At 42.1% G+C, this 19,055-nt stretch overlaps 1 protein-coding gene across 7 annotated transcripts in view; it reads right to left on the bottom strand.

Moving 5' to 3' along the window:
* The window catches only part of lilli (AF4/FMR2 family member lilliputian), a 211,105-nt gene that overhangs the window by 105,451 nt on the left and 86,599 nt on the right, over positions 1-19,055 (bottom strand). For all 7 annotated transcript variants that reach the window (XM_011631836.3, XM_011631838.3, XM_089085321.1 and 4 more), the window contains exon 2: positions 11,200-11,374. In XM_011631836.3, coding sequence (XP_011630138.2) covers positions 11,200-11,374 — 175 coding nt within the window. The remainder of the gene's footprint in view (positions 1-11,199; positions 11,375-19,055) is intronic.

Here is a 19,055-nt window from a genome sequence, read left to right as displayed (position 1 = left end):
CGCTTGGCGCAAAGGCGCGACCTAAGCTACGCGTGCGGGATCGAACGAGTTCTTTAGCGAACGACATGCGCTCGAAACTTGTCTTGTCTTAACGCGAGAGTGAGATGAATAAACAGCACTGACAGGGAATCTGTCTTAATTGTCTAAAACCTTATTTGATTCTCCTTCAAGTACAGTGTTGTACAAATATATTGTTGAACGCATTTAAAATCTGAGAGACGCATTGTTTTTATATTGGTCCAATTTGAGATTTAAGGGATGAAACAACCCTCCAAAACTAATATATATTTGATCCCAATTATCAATGAAGTAATGATATATAAAAATTTTTTTTAGACAAATGCCGATATAAAAAAATACACATGTCTCTTAGATTTTTGTGTTTAACAATATATTTCAAAGAAAATCAAATTGACTCCGGATAGAGGTCTCTTGTGAGATTGCTAAACACGTTCACAGTGCCGGCGCCAATTTTACGTGACTGATTATTTATACGTCGCGCATAAATGATGTAGGCTAGGTGATACTAGTCATCTTTTTTAGCATTTAACGTTTTTAGAAATGTACTAAATTATTCTACATTGAACTGACATTCCCAAACCTAAAGTTACTCTAAATATCTAATATTCACAAACTGTCATCATTTATATTAAGAGAAAAAGAAAGAGAGATATGAGATATAAACTCAAATTTTAAACGCGCAAAGTGCGTTTTCATTTTAAAACATAAATTATGCTTAACAAAATATTAATATGACTTAAAAATTTTTAATTGATTCAATTCAGGACCGATATAGATTTTACAGGTTCAGTTAACAGCTCGGTAATAATAACTTGATTAGCGTTGTAACTGGGTAAGTTGTCATTTTACAAGCGTAAAATACGCTTCACATTCTTCGATAAATTGTTATTTTTTGCCCTGAATTATAATATCCTCATGAGAAAATTGCTTCGTGCGGTATCTACTAATATGGAGAAATAATTATATATTCCAATTCTGTTCATTGCTCATGGATTAGCGCATGGAGAAATTGATCCTTAATGTATATACCGCGTATTCTGTTACAACGATGAGTTCAATGAATATTCCAAACATATTACGCGCAATTAATATTCGCAAGTAACATTCACTCGGCGAATAAACTTAATTGCCACGTATCTTTCTACGATAAGCGCTAAGCATAAATAATTACCTGATGTATTACAAAGATCTCAAAACGGAGTTACTAAAGAAATAATTATAAATAATTACAACAAATTAAATAATTAGAAAAAAAAACCAAGCGATCGCAAATTAAAATAATTAAATGTATGTTGATGTTGTGTCGGCGATAGCTTAATGTATTAAATAATAAAAGCTCTTCGCGAACTTTTCACGAGCCACGCAAGGGTCAAATGAGAAGCGCTTCTGCAAATGAAATCAGTTTTATACGTTTCAAACGTTTACGCAAAGTTTTGAAATAAATATCTATGTACGTGCGTCGATGTAACAACTGGATCAGACAATTTGCATGAAAGCAATGGCGATCGGTCGATTGGTTTTAGCGTGAGTGCAGGAAGCCCTAATGAATTCTCGACTACCAACACGCGGACGCACGTCGGGAAATGATCGTTGTTTGCCATCATCGCTGCCGGGTATCGTCACCGTCATCGTCGTCGCGCCGTCATTGCGCTCGCCCGGTATGTATTGCCATTAAAACCGAGCGGAGCGGATTGCGTAATCCGCCTATTGGTATACGCGATACACGAGCTTATCACGAACATTTCAATATAGATGGCTGAAAGCGCGATATTTCGCGGAATAAGGGATAAACGATCATTGAGAAAACAACACTGCTAAAAACAACAACCGCTGTATTACGCGCGCGCCCCGTTAATTGGCGATTCGCAACAGCTAGAATTTCGAATCCGACAAATTAAAAATTTATTAATCGCATATTATATCCAAATAAAAGTTTCTTTGTTACATTTATTCTATCTCGTGTATACAATTGAGTTAGTTATTCGATAAAAGTCTTGTTTCATCAAGATAGACGTAAGACAGATTTTTTTTTTAATTTGCGAGATAAAATCTCGCGAGAAAAAAGATCTTATTTAAAGCGAATATAGATGTAATTCAAAAAGTCATATTTATGACTTATTTGTCTGATATTTTTTTCCACTATAGATAGATAAATTCTGAAAAAAGATTTAAAATACAAGGCGACGTAGATGTCGACAGGATGAAGACCAGCGGGGCTTTTGTCGCGATCTATTACTTTTCGCACCCGAGATCGGATTTAATCATCATCCCTTCAAAAGCAAGATTACGACCGTGGAGTGTTTAATTGCACGCGCAGTTCTGCGCGCGTAAATGCGGCAATGACATTCATCCGTGGGTGTATTAATAAACGATGCTCCTCGCGGATAATCGAGATTTCAACGGGAAGGAACGACTCGCTAAACGCGTCCGTTAATCGGCCGGGAACGCTGTGCTATTTTCAGCTACGACAAAAGGCGTGTTGCGTAACCCATAACATTCTCTAGTCGTGTGAGCGGAGTTTATATATATATATATATATATATACAAAGCATATATGTTTTCCGAGGAAACAAAGAAAACAAGAAATATCTATGGACCACCAGTGTTAAAAGCTTTTTCGATCCACGCGAGCTCAACGCAGACGAATAAATTCCACAAATTTAAAACAATATTAAAAACATCAAATATATCAAATAAAATATTTCGTAAAAATATTTCAAGTTATAAAGGAATATTGGCTATTTTATTCGGCCCAAAGTTAATTCGGCACATATTTCTTTTCATACTCGAGTCTCGCATATATTTATTATCACAATACAAAAATGCAAAATAAAAGAAAAATATACGAGTATACGTTCGAAAAAACTTAACGTCGATTCTTTTTTTTAATTGAAGAATCCGTTAAATGCTAAGAAAGATCTTTCTTTCGATTTTCCGTAGAACCATCCAACAAAGAAGTGGTTAATGACCTGTGCTACACGGTGCGGTATAGAGTGCGGCAGAAATTCGCCCGCGGCGGTGCGTCGAGCCGAAGTTTCCGCCTGGTCGTTCGTCGAAGAAAATTCGAGAGCTTCCGATTCTTCTCTCCCGTTCCCTTATTATTCGGGTTTTCCCCCGTCTTTCCGCAACGCGGCTCCGCTCGAACGTAAAGTCAATATATAGACGCGCGCTATATCCGACAGGATACGGACGGGGATCCCCCGTCCCTCTACCCCCCCCCTCACTCCCCCCCGCACTGCCCTGCCGTCCGCCCATGGAGGAAACGGAGGATATCTCTCCGATATGTTGTTGCTCGCGGATCCTCGGCGCGATGCGACGCGAACTGTTTCTTTGCCCCCTTTAGTTCCGGCGCGTTTAACAGAAGCATATCGCGACGTCATGCCGGAAGAATGGTATCGGCACGTGATGGCAGCAACCGGAGATACATATATTTATGTATACGTATAAATACATATGCGCGCACGCGAGCTGTCCCAGTTCGGCATAAATGCGCTTTTATGACCGCGAGATATTCTCGCGACGCGTATCTCGTATTTTATAATGTAATAAATGCGCCATCGCGGAGTTGCGTCGCGTTGCGCAACGCGAAATATCCGCGATTCATTTCTGACGGATAATATTCGAGAGAGAGAGAGAGAGAGAGAGAGAGAGAGAGAGAGCGCTTAACATTTATAAGGAATATAAACGTCGCCAGATGCTTAATCCCGATTAGGCGAAATTATCTTACTTGTCAGGCGTCCGCATCTCTTACGCGAGCTATTTTATTATGCGATTTGAATTTTATCAGTTCGATTAAACACGAAACTTAACGTTAATCATCGTATCGATCTTACTAAACTCTTACGACTTCTATAAATTTGCATCTCTTATCTTTTGGAGAGATCTACTCTCACCTGCCGCCGCTATTACCCAGCTCCATTAAAACTCGATCTTATTAATTTTTTCCATAAATCTACATAATGTCTCGCTATTAATATTGCCGTCCGTTTGTTTAAAACCGAATCCTCCTCGAGAAGTCTGCAGAATCGCAGAAACCGAGGGCGGTTCCGATGAAACCGGCTTTCGTCGGAATCCGAGAGACGGATAGGAATTGCTATTGAGAGAGAGAGAGAGAGAGAGAGAGAGAGAGAGAGAGACAGAGAGAGAGAGAGAGAGAGAGAGAGAGAGAGAGAGAAAGACTCGCTATCTGCTCGATTGAATTTTCTGCCCGGGGTGGATTCAAGCTTCCTTATGTGCGAGCAAAGGGAAAGTCGCTCGGGCCGGAGATTTTTCTACGAGGAACGTCCTATTCCTGCGTCTTAATGGCATCTACTAATTATACAGTCGGCGCATGTGTAATGGAAATTACGATTCGACGCAGAATGCATGCAGGCTGCGTGACTCACTGCGGCCGACCGGAGTGACCACGTAATCAACGCGAGAGCGGTGGTTGCCACCCTTTCTCGTTCGATGCGGGCTAAAAAAAAGTCGTCCTGGCGGAAAAAGCACATCGCGCATCGATCGCCGCAAAAACTCCCGGCACTTCGTCCCGCAAAATTTCAAGTATAACAACGCGCGAATATAATGGGGAAATGTAGAACAAGAGAGTATCGCTTTACTCAATACGTTAGCAAATAGAATAGATAAAATAATCGGCCTGAAATAAAAATGGCATATTGTCCAGCTCGGCTCGTAGAGAACGTGTACCTGGTTCCTACGACCGTAGGAACTTTTAATAACTACGAGAAATCTAAAAATCTAGGTGACGAAAACGTTTTACATTAACCGACTGAGCGCGAATTATTTTTAATCTCTTAATCGTTAATTAAATAAAATTTAATCTCAAGTACTGCGAGCAGCGTCTCTTTTTTTATACGTATTCTTCATTTTTGTATTTCATTGTCTGCCTCGCCTCTGAATCCAGGCAAATGCGGTACTCGTGCAAATAAGAAAGTGGCGCTCTCGTTGCAGCAGCTTCAAAGGTAACCGAGGAAGAAAGAACGAGCGAATGAGAGGGATAGAGAGAGAGGGAGAAAGAGAAGTAAAGAGAGACGCTGCAACCTCGCCGTCTGTTTGAACACGGAGGAAAAAGAAAGGAAAATCCGCGGGAGCGAGGAGCTCTCTTATCTGCCGTGCAAAGGAATAAAACGCATTCTTCGTTGTGTCACGGAGAATGCGTTTTTCCCGTGGAAGAACGACAAATAACTTTATCGCGTGTGCTGACATCCACGAGTGTGTAAAGAGCGGCTCTTGACAAATCATGTCCGGAGATAAAATAAGAACCGTCCGTAAAAACGACGTTTCCAGCTTACGGCGGCATTACAGCACGCATAAACAAAATATTATTTTCTGAATATCGTCTAGTTTCCACGCCGAGGCGTTAATTCGATCTTAATGCGGCGTAGAACCAAACTCGAGTCGAATGGAAATGCAATCCAATTGCACTCAATTCACTCTCATTTCGATCCACAATTTCACCGTCGGAATAGCGGCGAATTACAATCGGTGAAAATGACAAAAAAAAAATGGTCAACCTCTGTTCTTCGTTATTTACAACAATTATTGCATATTGAAAAATAAACGTGGTATTTCAATAATATTCATTTATTGTAATTTCAGATTATTTATGTTTGTATATTTATACTTTACAAATAAAAATTTTAAGTTAGCTTTACTAAAATACCAATCTTCTTTACTCCTACACTACTTCCAGTGGAAACAGCATATATAAAATTCAATTCGCACCGAAACAGAATCGGATCGGAAAACTTCGATGAAAGTTAGACCTATGATAATAATCTGTGACATATTTAAATATCTCGAACTTCTCTTTCAATCATGGTACAATATCGATATCAATTTTATCGTAGTTTCAACAATATTCCATCGGAATAAAATATCCCAAATACTAATGTCGCGGAGTTATCTCGAACGGCAGTGAAATAACAAGTATATCCCTACTATTCTACTTTATAATAGCCTTGCCCTGTTCTTCGGGCAAGAAATTTCTCCAGAATATAGCTATATTATACATCATCATATTTAAGCCACTCGAAAATGTAATCCCAATCATTATTATTATACGCACAAATACATACAACATATACACACGCATTATCTCTCATCTTAATCCCCCCCCTCTCTCTCTCTCTCTCTCTCTCTCTCTCTCTCTCTCTCTCTCTCTCTCTCTCTCTCTCTCTCTCTCTCTTTCTCTCACGTAGCATTGCTCACGTTACGTCGCGAATTTTCTCGAACACGCCGATTTCACGAGTACGGGAATGCAAATGCGCGCCGTTAATCTCGATAATAAATTCGCTTTTGTTCCGCTTAACAGCCGCGACCCACGACGTCGAACTTCACGCTCGCGCAATAATGCCCCCCTCTCTCCTCCCCCCCCCCCTCTCTCGCCGCACGTACAGCATCTTTATTTCCGGCCGTGCGAATGGCTCGCATGCCGAGGTGCCTCCATCTGCGAGATTCCGACGAGGCTCCATAACGATATTTCGCGACGTGGATGCTGATCGGGATGAAAAACCGACGATTGAAGTCGGTATATTCCAGATTTCGAACGCGATAAGAATTCTTTTCGATGAACACGAGCGTTCATTTAATGAATAAACACAGGAACGTTTTTTCGTACTCGTACATTGTATCCAATCAATTTATTCCAGTTGAACCGATAAAAACCGATACAGAGAGAGAGAGAGAAAAGTCCTACCACACATTATCGACTAATGTGTCGCTATTAAAAACCAGAGTGGTATCTGACTTTGCTAGGAAAAGCCAACTAGTAGCGTCTCTTCGAGCGTCGATCCGCGAACCACTTTATTTATCGAACCGGGTAATCTCCCAACTAGCGAGTTTTAATCTCGGCGAACTTTAAACATCGAGCTGCAGCACGATAAACTATCCGTACGCGTGTTCTCGAGGGAATTTTCACAATGGACGAGTCGAGATAACGATCCCCCATAAAAATATAACAGCGCGAGATGCAGATTCCTATTTCAACGAGGATGTGATAAAGTTGAAAAGAAAAACACGGAGGGAAAAAGAAAAAAAAACGACTATATTGAAAAATAAAACGCCGATCTTTCAACTTCAGCGTGTATTTACGTTACAAATTCAACGATGTATTGCGTTGCATAAAAAGCTTGCCTATTAACATTGATGTGATCCATTAGAAATTTACGATACAAGATCCGATATCACCTTGAATCGGGGACTCCGTTGAAGGCTTTCCGGCATTGTTTTACTTCAGCTTTTGCGTTATTTAGATCCAATTCGGATTCACCGGAATTCGATGATCCGCGTCTCCTCGTCAATCAATTCGAGCTATTCTTACGGGACGCAAGCGAAGCCGCGCGCATATTTTCGCGGCGCGCGAATAATCCCGCAGATTGCAGCCGATATTTCACCCACGCCTTCCCCCCCCCCCTCTTCCCACCCCTCGCTAGGTGCATCAACGCGTCACGTTCCCCGATATTGGAGGTGCGCGGCGACGACGCGGATCCGGATACGGTATTCCCCGCGCGGTTTCAGACGCGCTACGTGACGGCGTCGTGGAAAAGTCGCGGAATCCGCTTTTCCGTTCGCGGCTGCGCCTCTCTCTCGCCTCGCCTCGGGAGAGAAAAAGCGAGACGACGGGAGCCGAGACGGAGTAGGAGCGAGTAGGAGAGCCTCGAGGTCGTAAAAGCTGATCGAACTCGTAAGAAACCGGCGCCATTTTCTCTCCTTCCTTTCTACCTTTCCGCGCGCGTCCCTCCTTTCTCATTCCGCTTTCCTTTCCTCTGCTCTCCCTCTCTCGCCCCGCTCGCCCTGCCCCTCGCCCCCTCGTTCTATCAAACTTCCCGTTTCTGCCTCTGCGTTACGCTTGGACGACAAAGACGCTAAGCGGCTTCGCAACTCATCGTACGGTTACTAACGCGCGGTTACAGTTATGATTGTTAGAGAGCCGATCAGGCAGCTTCCCGACCGCGTCTCGGCGAAGAAATGTACGACGTGTCTCTCTCTCTTTCTCTCTCTCTCTCTCTCTCTCTCTCTCTCTCTCTCTCTCTCTCTCTCTCTCTCTCTCTCTTTCTCTCTCTTCGTAACGACTGTGTGTGTTTAGAAACTGACGCGTATGCGGGTTTGAATACCTTTCATCCTCTCATCGGCTTTAGCAAATTTTAAATAGAGTCGTTACGAATGTGGAAAATGAACGAACGAATATTCGGTTCTGTCCTTCCGAACGATTATTTGAATTGTAAAAAGGTTGGGATTTAGCTTTCAGTTAACAGAAACGCGGATACGCGTACGAATGAATACGATACGCCTGTCGGAAATGAAGAAATTCCTCGGCGGTCGTGAGTCGCTTAAGAGAATTCAGATCGCTCCGACCGCGCGCTCTCGTAAAACGCTCATTAAGGAGAGTTAAAAGTCGAGAAAACACCTGTTGAGTACGCGAAAGGGCCAATCGGAGCATGGGCGGGGTTCGTACCTCTCCCCTCGCGCGAAAGAAATAGTATTACCAAAGCCGGTGTGTCGCGCGAGCGTAATGAGAGAATGCTGTTATGTAATTAGGCGGTCTAACAAGCCGAAGAGAACCGAATATTTCTTTCGTCTCCGTCGCGCGTTAAATACCGGCCGAGAGACAGTCCGGTGTAACGATTCCGCCGTCGTTGATATTCAAATGTCAATTTTAATATCACGCCGCGCCGATATAAACCGGTTGTAAGGTTTCGAAGAAAATCCCAGCCACGCGGAAATTTTCGTTACGATTCAATCGGTTATCATTATCGATGCTTTCACCACTGTCGCTTTAACGAAACGATCACTTTTCGGGCTCTTGGCTTCGACGTAAGAGCTTCTGCTCTCGAGAACAATGGTCCGTAAAAAATAAAAAGAAACCGAATCCGTATAACTAAGAGATATTATCCCGCAGAATTTTACTATCCGCGGCTGTTCTCTCGCGGGAGTAAATAGTCATTTGGAGAGCGAAGCAAGGTCTTTTTCAATTTATACTGATGGCGCAATTTCTCCGGAAAGAGATCGCCCATTTTTCTTTTCCTAGTTGAAGCATCGCAGATTAGAAATAAATTTCGACGTAAGTAATCCCAGCGGGGAACGGCCAAGGATGAAAGTAAACAGAAGGAAGGTCATGTTTACGAGCCACGGAGAAGGTCCAACGGGTTCTTGACTTCGTAACGACCGTGTGTGAGGTTTCCCTACAGGCCCTTAAGACAGCTGACGCTACCAACTGCGTTAGATTCGAGATTGAAGATGGAAAGAACGGAAGGAAACCAGACTACGCCAGCCTGAAATATTTCACGAGGAACGCAGAACGAGAGAAAGTTTAAGAGAGGCGAACCCAAACGCTCTGCGAAATTAAAACATTAAACGACGCCGATTGCGTTACCCAATATGAGTAATGAGTAACGCGAGGACATTGTCTCGAACAATTGTCGAATTAGAGCTCTCGAGGTCGAAGGCGAGGGATCTCGGTGGAGAGATAATTGCATTACGCGTTTTCCAGAGCGTGATAGAGATGCCGTGGGGTTACTTTTATTTATCGACAGACAACAGAAGCAACGTTCGAATCGAATCGCTCGCTCTGCTTGCAGAATGATTTCGAAGAAACGATAAATCGTGTGGTAATCACGTAGCTGTGTCTTGAGGATGTGTATTACACATATATTCATTTACAATGAGAAAATTACGAAAAAAATTATAGATTATTCTGGATTGTATTTAAAACAAAGTTTAATACAAAAAAATTTGGCGGCGATTTAGAACCTGTATAAAAAATTACTTAAATAAATAAATAAACCGCTGCTAAACTTTTTTAAGTATTATTTTTTAAACACGATTTAGAATCTATAAGGTTTTTATAATTTTTTTATTAAATATAAAAAAACTATGAAAATAAATATGATACATCCTTAAGTAAAATAATTGAAATTTTCTGCATCTTATTATTAAAAAATGTTATGCTGTAAAATAATATTTAAATTATCATTCTAAAATTTGCAATTAATATAGTGCGATATAACAGTAATATAATCGCTGTTGTTCTCGATATTTTTGAAACACGAACGAGAATTACGAATATCTACTTTATTATTTCATTATTTAAACTGAATAGCATTAATGATTGATTGAGAGCAAATTCAATTTAAGCGGCGCGTATTATCGTAGATTTATACACAGAACGAAGACTATCGGTTAACGTTAATTGAAGCGGTCAGTGAATCTACTTGGCGAGGTGCCTGCGATTACTAACTAGACGGTAGTGAAAAGACACGAAAAAGGATGAAATGGCTCTTAAAACGCAAGAGAAAGATCCATTAAGCGATCAGACAACGCAAGGCAAGGGAGATTCTGCTTGAATAAATATGACAAGGGAGAGGAGCGATAAGAAATGGACGTCAGCCCGATTTTCTCGCCTCTCGCTCATTAATTATTCGCGACTTTGCAACCGCCGCGAATAGCGAGCGAGCAAACAGTCGGGGGGGGCTTAATAAAATGCCATTTAATAGGGAAAATAGACTCGTGCCCGTTTTAGAACTCGGTATGACTATTAAATACGCGCGGCGAGATGCAATCGTGTGCGGCGAAATTGATCGACAGGCCAGTATTCGTCGCTACTTTCATTTCCCCGTACAGAAACATTTTTGGCGTCATCTCGCCGAATGAGAAAAAAAGACCGCAAAATGGTTCGGTGTGTCAATTTAACTGGCACAGACATTTAACTGACGTTGTTCTCCGCATCGAGAGTGGGAAAGAACGAGAGAAAGAGAGAAAAAAAGAGAAAGGGAAAAAAAAAAAGTATTATCACTGACAATAAATTAATGGCCGGCAGATAGTAGCTGTTTTAATTTCCATCCACGGAAATGTTTTATCATGGTGCATCGTTAGTTAGATTAGCCTGTGACGCTTTCATAGTTATATTTAGAAAATACGGTCACATACAGACGCAGAAAATAATCAACGTGACAATAACGTGATATTTAACTGAATGTACTGTAGGCCCTCCATGAACATCTTGCGGATAGAACATCAGAAAATCAAGTGAGACATATCTGGTCGCGTTTTCGAACGAGTGACTATTCGCTAGACAGTCGAAAAGATAATCAATACATTCGCCGGACGCGAATGTACGCGGGGACATACGGTGAAAAAACGATTTCGCACAGCGGCGAAATAGATGGAAAATATACTTACCCTGACTGGGGCACGGAAGAGGTTCGGCGCGCTGACCATGGGATGATGATGCGTATGGTTGTGATGATGATGGTGTCTCGTATCAGGACCGCCTCCCGCAGTCGCCTGCTCCGCCTGGACCGACATCGCCGCGCGGGCCTGTCGCTCTCGCTCCCGAAGCCGTTCCCGGTCCACACTGTAACCAAAATTGTCATCAAGTCCACATGTACCTCGCGTAAAAAGTTGCGAATAAAAAGTTGTCACATACGGGGAAAGAAAAAATTAATCTTAACTCAAGACGAATGTATAACAATAACCATAATCCTCTTAAAAATCTGGGCCTTGATTGAATTTATATCGATTCACAACGATCGAATGACATTCAATGATTACTTTTGCTCAACTCAAATCAAATTAAGATTAAACTTTTTCCAAGATTATAATATTCTTGCTTATATATATATATATATATATATAATCTCGATTTGAGACTAATTTTTTTCTGTGACAAAAATAAGAGTGTAGAATTAATTTCCACACGGACTTTTTCTTCATAAAATTTGGTAGTCTGAAAATTGTAGACACAGCGCCATGCCGGCAGACTTGCCTTATAGTTTGTATTGTTGTATTGAGAGTTCTCCAGATTATAAAATTATAGTCATTTGTTATCGGGCATAATTTCTCGATATTAATTATCAGGTTCGGAGCAGCGGTGTCCCGAAGCGGAGAATCGCTTTCGTCTTTCACGGAAAGCGAATTCACGGAGATGGAATTTCGTTGCTTATATGACGCAGCGCCGAGAATAACTAACGACCTTTTAAGAAGCACCGATGGAAGCGAACGACGAACAACGAGTTGGGACATGGCGAAGACGAGAACTGAGACAGAAGGGATTCGTGACGAGGCATAGCGAGGGCGACCACAGCTGGCGCAAACACCTGTTTAGTCGCATTTCCGGTGATGCCGATGTTGTATTACGCGCAGAACGGAACACTATGATTTTGTAACAATCGCCGCTGATGGGCGATTGTAATAATTACAATCGAATATACGAGATTTTTCCACTTGATTTAAATAAGAGTAAATATACAAAGACCTCTAGATTGTTATGATTTTTAATTTATAAATCTTTATCATAATTTATAAAAAAAAAAAAATCAAATTGTAAATTAAAATATTTTAATAATGAAAATTATTGAATTGTATAACGTTACTTGCAAAAGGGTAAAAATATCTCGTTTTTAATAATAACATTTTATTTCCTCTTCGGAAGGTTATTTTGTAAAGCTCACCAGCAATTTTCTCTTCCAAAAGTACAAAGTGTATAAATTATCCCGCTTTTTGTATTTCAACTCGTAACGCAATCAAAATGGCGAGTACGGGGCGAAGAGTGCTTTAAATAGATGTTTAAAGGTCGGTCGGGACGGTTTTCCTCTTTGTACGTGCGTTATCTGACACACGTTGAACGACTTGTCAAGGCGCGATACTAATGCCGTGCGTCCTGATATATTTACAGTCATCGCAGAATTTTTCCGACTGGCATTAACATAAGCAATGCGTAATGGGGGAGAATACATTTGCATTTTTAATTGTGATAAAGGCCTCCCTCTATAGAGGGACACGATAGAGGAATTACAAACGTACGAGAGGAAGAAATATTTTTTTTTTTTTTTTTTAGCACGTGCGCAATATCTGACAGGAAACACCGATACGGTATTATACGCGAAGGAAATACACATCATACTAAGTACAAAAGGTCGCGATTTATTCGTTTATCGCAACACGATAAATGAATAAATCGCCGTATAAATTAACTCGAGTCTCGAGGCATTAAGATGATCTGGAATAAATAATTATTCGAGAACGAACAATATCCAGCCGTCCATTACAATTGTTAATGGCCGCGTGTGCACGCACGCGTGTGATGCATATTTATCAAATGTAATTTCAAGAGAGCTTAAAGAAGGAATTTGCGCGCCCACACCGCACCACCCGCTAAGAGACATTTCTCGGGATATTCGCGGAATGTAAAACGATAATCTTTTCCCTAAGTCCGCTCGACGCGCTCACAATGTGAACGTCCACTTAGCTCGGATAACGACGGCAAAAGCCTCGGGTGTTCTTCTATAACGCGAGCACGTATTCCGATTAAGAAGTCGATCTACCGAAGCGCGCCGATCCCCCCCGCCGTCGTCCGCGCGCGATACTTTCTCGATCGTCGAAACGCGCGAAGCGCGAGGAAACGTGCATGCCGATGAGCGAGCCGCTTCGCATTGTCATGCAAATTAAACGATGCCGGCAATAATCGCCATTCGCCGCGACCGCTTAATTGCGGATAAACGGTAAAGGAACTGTACAACATCGCGGACTACACTTCCCGGATTATTTCAGGCTCCGCGAAATCGTCCGCGACGTTGGCGGACTTTCGTTTTCGCCGACGTCCGACGGATATTTAAACAGCTCGATATTTTTTTTTTAATCGCGACGACTAATCTCTGCCGTACGGGAGGAATACGAGAGACGCTTTCGCAGATATCAAGACAGACAGAGATGTCAAACTCGCTCAAATTACAATTAGCATTCCCTCCTCCCGCCCCGCCGTGCTCTCCACGACGAACGTGACGTCTTTCCTTCTTATTAATTCAAGCCTGCTTATTATTCGTGACGGAGAGAAATATCCGAACGGAAAGTTTAATCGCGTCCCCGGTCGTGCATGTAAGCGACTCGGTAATTTCTCGAGACCCGTAATATAATATCGAGCCGAGTTAAGAACGACTCCATTTGTTCCCCGAGTGTGCGCTACTGTGGGATACGTTTATCCCATCGCAGAATCCCTTTACGCACACACACACCCCACACACACACACACACACACACACGCGCGCGCGCGCGCGCGCGCGGATGGAATGCGCGAGCGCATGCATTCGAATGGCATGTTTAGCCACACGGAGTCTCGTTGTCTCGTCGGCGTCGCCGATACTTTCTCGAAACCCCTGTCCTCTGCGTGTCGTCGGGTTCCTTCTCTCTTTTTCTCTTCGCCGCGCCGCTTCATGCTTCGCTAAATCAGCTAGAAAGTATACTCTTAGGTAAATCGATGCCAGAAGAAAAAAGAAAATCAGACCGCTCGCGGTTCTCCGACTGCCGTCGAGTCGCTCGCCGTTAATCGCAATTTCGTAACGCCCCGAGATAAAAGCGCGAGACGAATGTATTTAAATAGGAATCTCATAAACGAATGGATCTATCCTCGAGATTAGGACTATTGTATACAGCCATCTTATTTTAGTTCAGTCTCTTCAGCTCCGCAATTTTCGCACGTTTCCAGAAGAGAAATTTCAGTTCCAATTACCTGAATTCTAACGGTGTTTCAATGCAATAATATTATTATTGATTCGATCATATTAGCTCGCGCATTCCCATAAATTCTCTTTCACATATTTAATTGAAAAAATATTGAAATTATTGAGATAATTCTCGTCGGTTAGCTTTTTTCGCTTGTTCTTTCTTTGCGTAGAAAAAACGCGAGGAAGATATCAAACATCTCTATTCCGAGTCCACGCGAAAAGGCAAAATTCCAAGCCAGCACACATACACACCACCACACACCACACACCACACACACACACACACACACACACACACACACACACACACACACACACACACACACACACACACACACACACACACGTCGGTCGGCTCGTCGGCTCGGCTTTATTGAATATCTGGGAATATTGTCACAGAACGGTCGAAGTTCATCGAGCTAACGAGCTCGAACCGCTCTCGACAAGTGGCGGATGTACTCCGTACTGTCGGTTATTTGCGCGATCGAAACCCCGGATGGTCCCCGCGCGAGGAATGGATCCGACAGTTTTCAAAAATGTTCGTTTAACAATCCAACACAATCAGCCGTCGACGGCGGCGTCTACCGCTCGGAGAGAGCCGCGCGCGTACCGAAATCACCGCTCGGCCTCGCAGCGGAATCGATTGCCTTTTTGATTTCCACGTTCGCTATTTTTCGCATCGGTTCTTGCGTCCGCGATTATTGTTTGCATGCACGATGGTCGACCATAGACGCGCAAACAATAAAGCGAGAACGATGAATACGCGCACGCACACCGCCGCGAGGCCCGCTCGAAAATTAATCTCCCCCTTTTCGCAGGAAATTACGCAACGTGTGTCGCCCATTATATAAAATCTTCATTTACGATTTTCTAAAATGTTAATGGGCAAGATTTACAAATATGGGATCCATTGTTCGCCGCAGAAAACACCTGTTGCGGCATTTTTTAGTATCTTACTGATAATGATATTCTCAAGAACAATGATATATCGCAGACTTTTTTTTTTTATTTTAAAACTTCATATTGCAGTCATCTTTTAAAAATGGCATAACAAGATAAACGGCTTATTATCATCGTTGCGGCATCGTTATTCTTATCGTTTGGCGGCATAAGGTATGCGTGTATTCCGAATTTTACCGCGCTCGATTCATACGTAATGCTTTTAAGTGCCCGCGATTCTCCGACGGTGTTTTCAATTCCCGACGAGCCTGGCGATCGATTTAATCCTCCGTGAATTAATTCGCGCCTCTTTCGCGGTCGACGTAGTAGCGGCCAAATTAGCCAATATTTTTTCAATATCGAGATAGCAAATTGTACCTCGAGGTGGATTTTTCTTTTCGTTCGAGCGAACGTTTAGCAGCGGCGCCCCGATCCGCCCCGGAGGCGGAATATTGCCATCGTAGATAATTAATTCGCGTTAATCGCGGCCCATTTGAAATGGTAATGAGAAAGGGATGATTTAAAGCGGTCCTCGCCAGCTGCGATTCGCGGCTCGCCGATAAGAAAGAGAGAGGGTACACGAAGCGAGCGAGAGAGAGAGAGAAAGAGAAAGAGAGGAAGAGAGGAAGAGAAACCCTCCGGGGACGAAACAAAATATACGCTAATTGATAATCTAATAGTTTAATGATACAGCATAAGCACCTCGATATAGATATATATATATATATATATATATATATATAGATATATATATATATATATATATATATTACATGATAAAAGTTAAAAAGACGGATATATGTTCACGACTCTATTATCTCTATAAAAGTTTCGAAGTTTAAAATAAAAAAAGAAAAGGAAAAAAATCTATATTATCTCGTGGCGCGTAAAAACGGCGGAAAGTGAAATTAATGTGCAGGACGAAATAAACGATGATTAAACGAACGAAACACAAATCGAAAATCCGACTTGATCTGCCTTTAACCGCGCGCCTCCTCCTCCACGCCGATCCGTTCGACGTCTATTACGCCGAGTTTCTAATCCGTCTCGATCCATCGTCTTGACTTTAAATCCCGGATTACACGTAATAGACCGGCCTCAGCTATCGCCGTTTTCATCGACGAATGCCGCGATTTGCTTCCGTTCAACGCGATTTATCGGCCGTTCTCGCGGTTATACCTCCGACATTGTCATTAAGCTTCCCGCGACAAGCAAATCGTCTATCTTATTTGCATTTCGGAATTGCGATTCTTTCAAATCTTGTCTTCTAAACTGTGTTAATGCAGCGTTAAAAAGTAAAGACAAACATATTACAGGCTACTTGCGTTTTTCAGCAATTTATATTCACATTTACATTTTATTTATATAATCCCTATTTATCTCGTTTAGTCTGCCTCTAGTAACTTTGTATTAATAATTCAGATACAAACTGGTTCTATTTAATTTGTCTCCGTGTATATATTTTAATCTTTTCAAAATATTTGTCTAGAACATTTAATTGGATATATTAGAATATCAAAAACTTTTGCAGTATTATTATCATAGCCTAAGTGACCCGTATAATTATTTTAATAGTTTAACAAAATTATTTTCAGATTTTTGTATCTAGCCAAATTTTTAAATGCTTTATCAAAATTTTTCTTTGCCTATAAAGATATTTATATTAATAATACATGTCTTACAGCCATGAAAACTATAATATTACGCACTTCAGCTTATTCCGGAATATTTTACACGGTGGCCTTTCACCCTTTCCTTCCCCGACCCTTCGCCAGGAATCCTCCAGAGACAAAAGACGCAAAGGAAACTGCCGTCGAAAGAATCACTAGTGGTACTTCAAGCGGATAAAACCGTTTTCTCGTTCTTCTTATCCGACTCGCAAGCAAGTCGATTTATGTGGACGGTCCGTAAAAACATCATCGTTTCCCAGGTCGTTCGATGACCAAAGAATATCCTTCCGCTCCTCCCCCTCTTAGCGATCCTACCCTGTCCTTTTCAATTGCGCGATAAAGGATTATTGCGTTATCGACTCCACCCACCACGAAGGGATCGTCTTCTCGGTCGGCCAATAAAACACCGTGGCCATGTTTTACGAGGGACATCAAGCGCGTTGCACGGCTCTTTCCGCTCGGCTCGCTACTTTGTAAACGTCGAGCGAGCTCCGTGTACTCGGGCGAACCCTCTCGCAACCCCTTCGTGACGCGACTTTGTCGCGAATAGGATTTGGAGCAGACGAAATAATTCGACTACAAAACAACGATCGAGAGAGAGAAAAGCGTACGGAATTAAGAAATTAAAAAAAAAAAAAAAAAAAAAAAAAATCCGATCAACCAACCACCTCGCGTTCGTACGAATTATATTACGAGTTAAAAATTGACGTCCATGACCTCAGCCATGTTTACGTGTACCGGCGTTCAAGAACAACAATAAGAGAATGTCGTTTAAAGTACAGCACGCACCGCGATAACGTTAACGCATTGTAGAGTCAATAACTGGATGGAGGTAATCTTGTTTTCGTGTAGTACACAGTGTAGTGAAAATGGAGCTGGCGATAAGGAGAGCCGGTTACGACATGACGCGTGATCTGTGACGCTTCCACGAAGGAACTCGGCTTGGTCGCACGCGCCGACGTCAGCGTGACGTTCGAATGTCGAATAACACGGCGATTTAATGCGCGATCATTTTCCCTATAGCGATCGGACCGGGAGGAGACGATGTGAAAGGAAGTAGCCGATTTTATTCGCCCGTTATGGCAACTCGATGCGTCTCCCTCGTATACCGATATGATACACGTAAAAAGAAAGATATCGCCATAAATAAAGCGAATCGATAGAGAGATAAACATACCGCATAATGCCCTTCGCGTACATACTCGATAATTGACGTTGTAAAAATTAGCTAAAAAAGTTGAATAAGTTATGTCGATTATGCATGTATGTGTAATTAGAAATAATTAAAGGGCCGAGCAATTAAATTATATATCATCATACATTCGGAACTTATTCTCTATATCAATAATTCACTTCAACTTTTTTTACGTGCTTATAAATAATAATTGAACTTAATGCTAATGTTTAACATAAATTAATGTTAAACATTTGACGCGAAAACAAAAATAGAGTCTTACGCAACGATTACAGATACACACCTACTTGAATCGTGATCTTTATCTTAATAAAAATTACCTACGTTAATTTTAAATTTTCGCGAAGAATTCCACTCGCATAACCAGGCAGCTTCCGCCGAGATCTCATCTCGCGTTCGCATTCGTAATTTTCACGTGTCGAAAAAGCGAATTCGCGACACGGCTTCTTATTCGGAGCGCCGGATCACAAAGAGACAGAGTAAAGTCTAACAAAGCAATAAAGAGCTGTCTGTCTCTCTCTCTCTCTCACCGTGCGCGTTGTCAGTCTTCTATACGCTTTAAAGAGCCGCTCGCCCGTGCGAGCGAGCACGCGTGAGAGACCGCACGGCACGCTTGTATCACGTACACACGCTCACGCCCGTGCACACGCACACGGCCGTGTACCGTGTGGCGAATTCGACGCGGCGGGCTTCGTTAACCACTCAGCGAGCGCTAAAGAGAGGGAGAAGAGC

Source organism: Pogonomyrmex barbatus, unplaced genomic scaffold (genome assembly GCF_055798465.1).
Source record: "Pogonomyrmex barbatus isolate J1 unplaced genomic scaffold, ASM5579846v1 scaffold1, whole genome shotgun sequence".
NCBI lineage: Eukaryota > Metazoa > Arthropoda > Insecta > Hymenoptera > Formicidae > Pogonomyrmex > Pogonomyrmex barbatus.
Note: the sequence above shows the minus strand (reverse complement) of the source record. Positions and strands in the feature narration are given on the sequence as shown.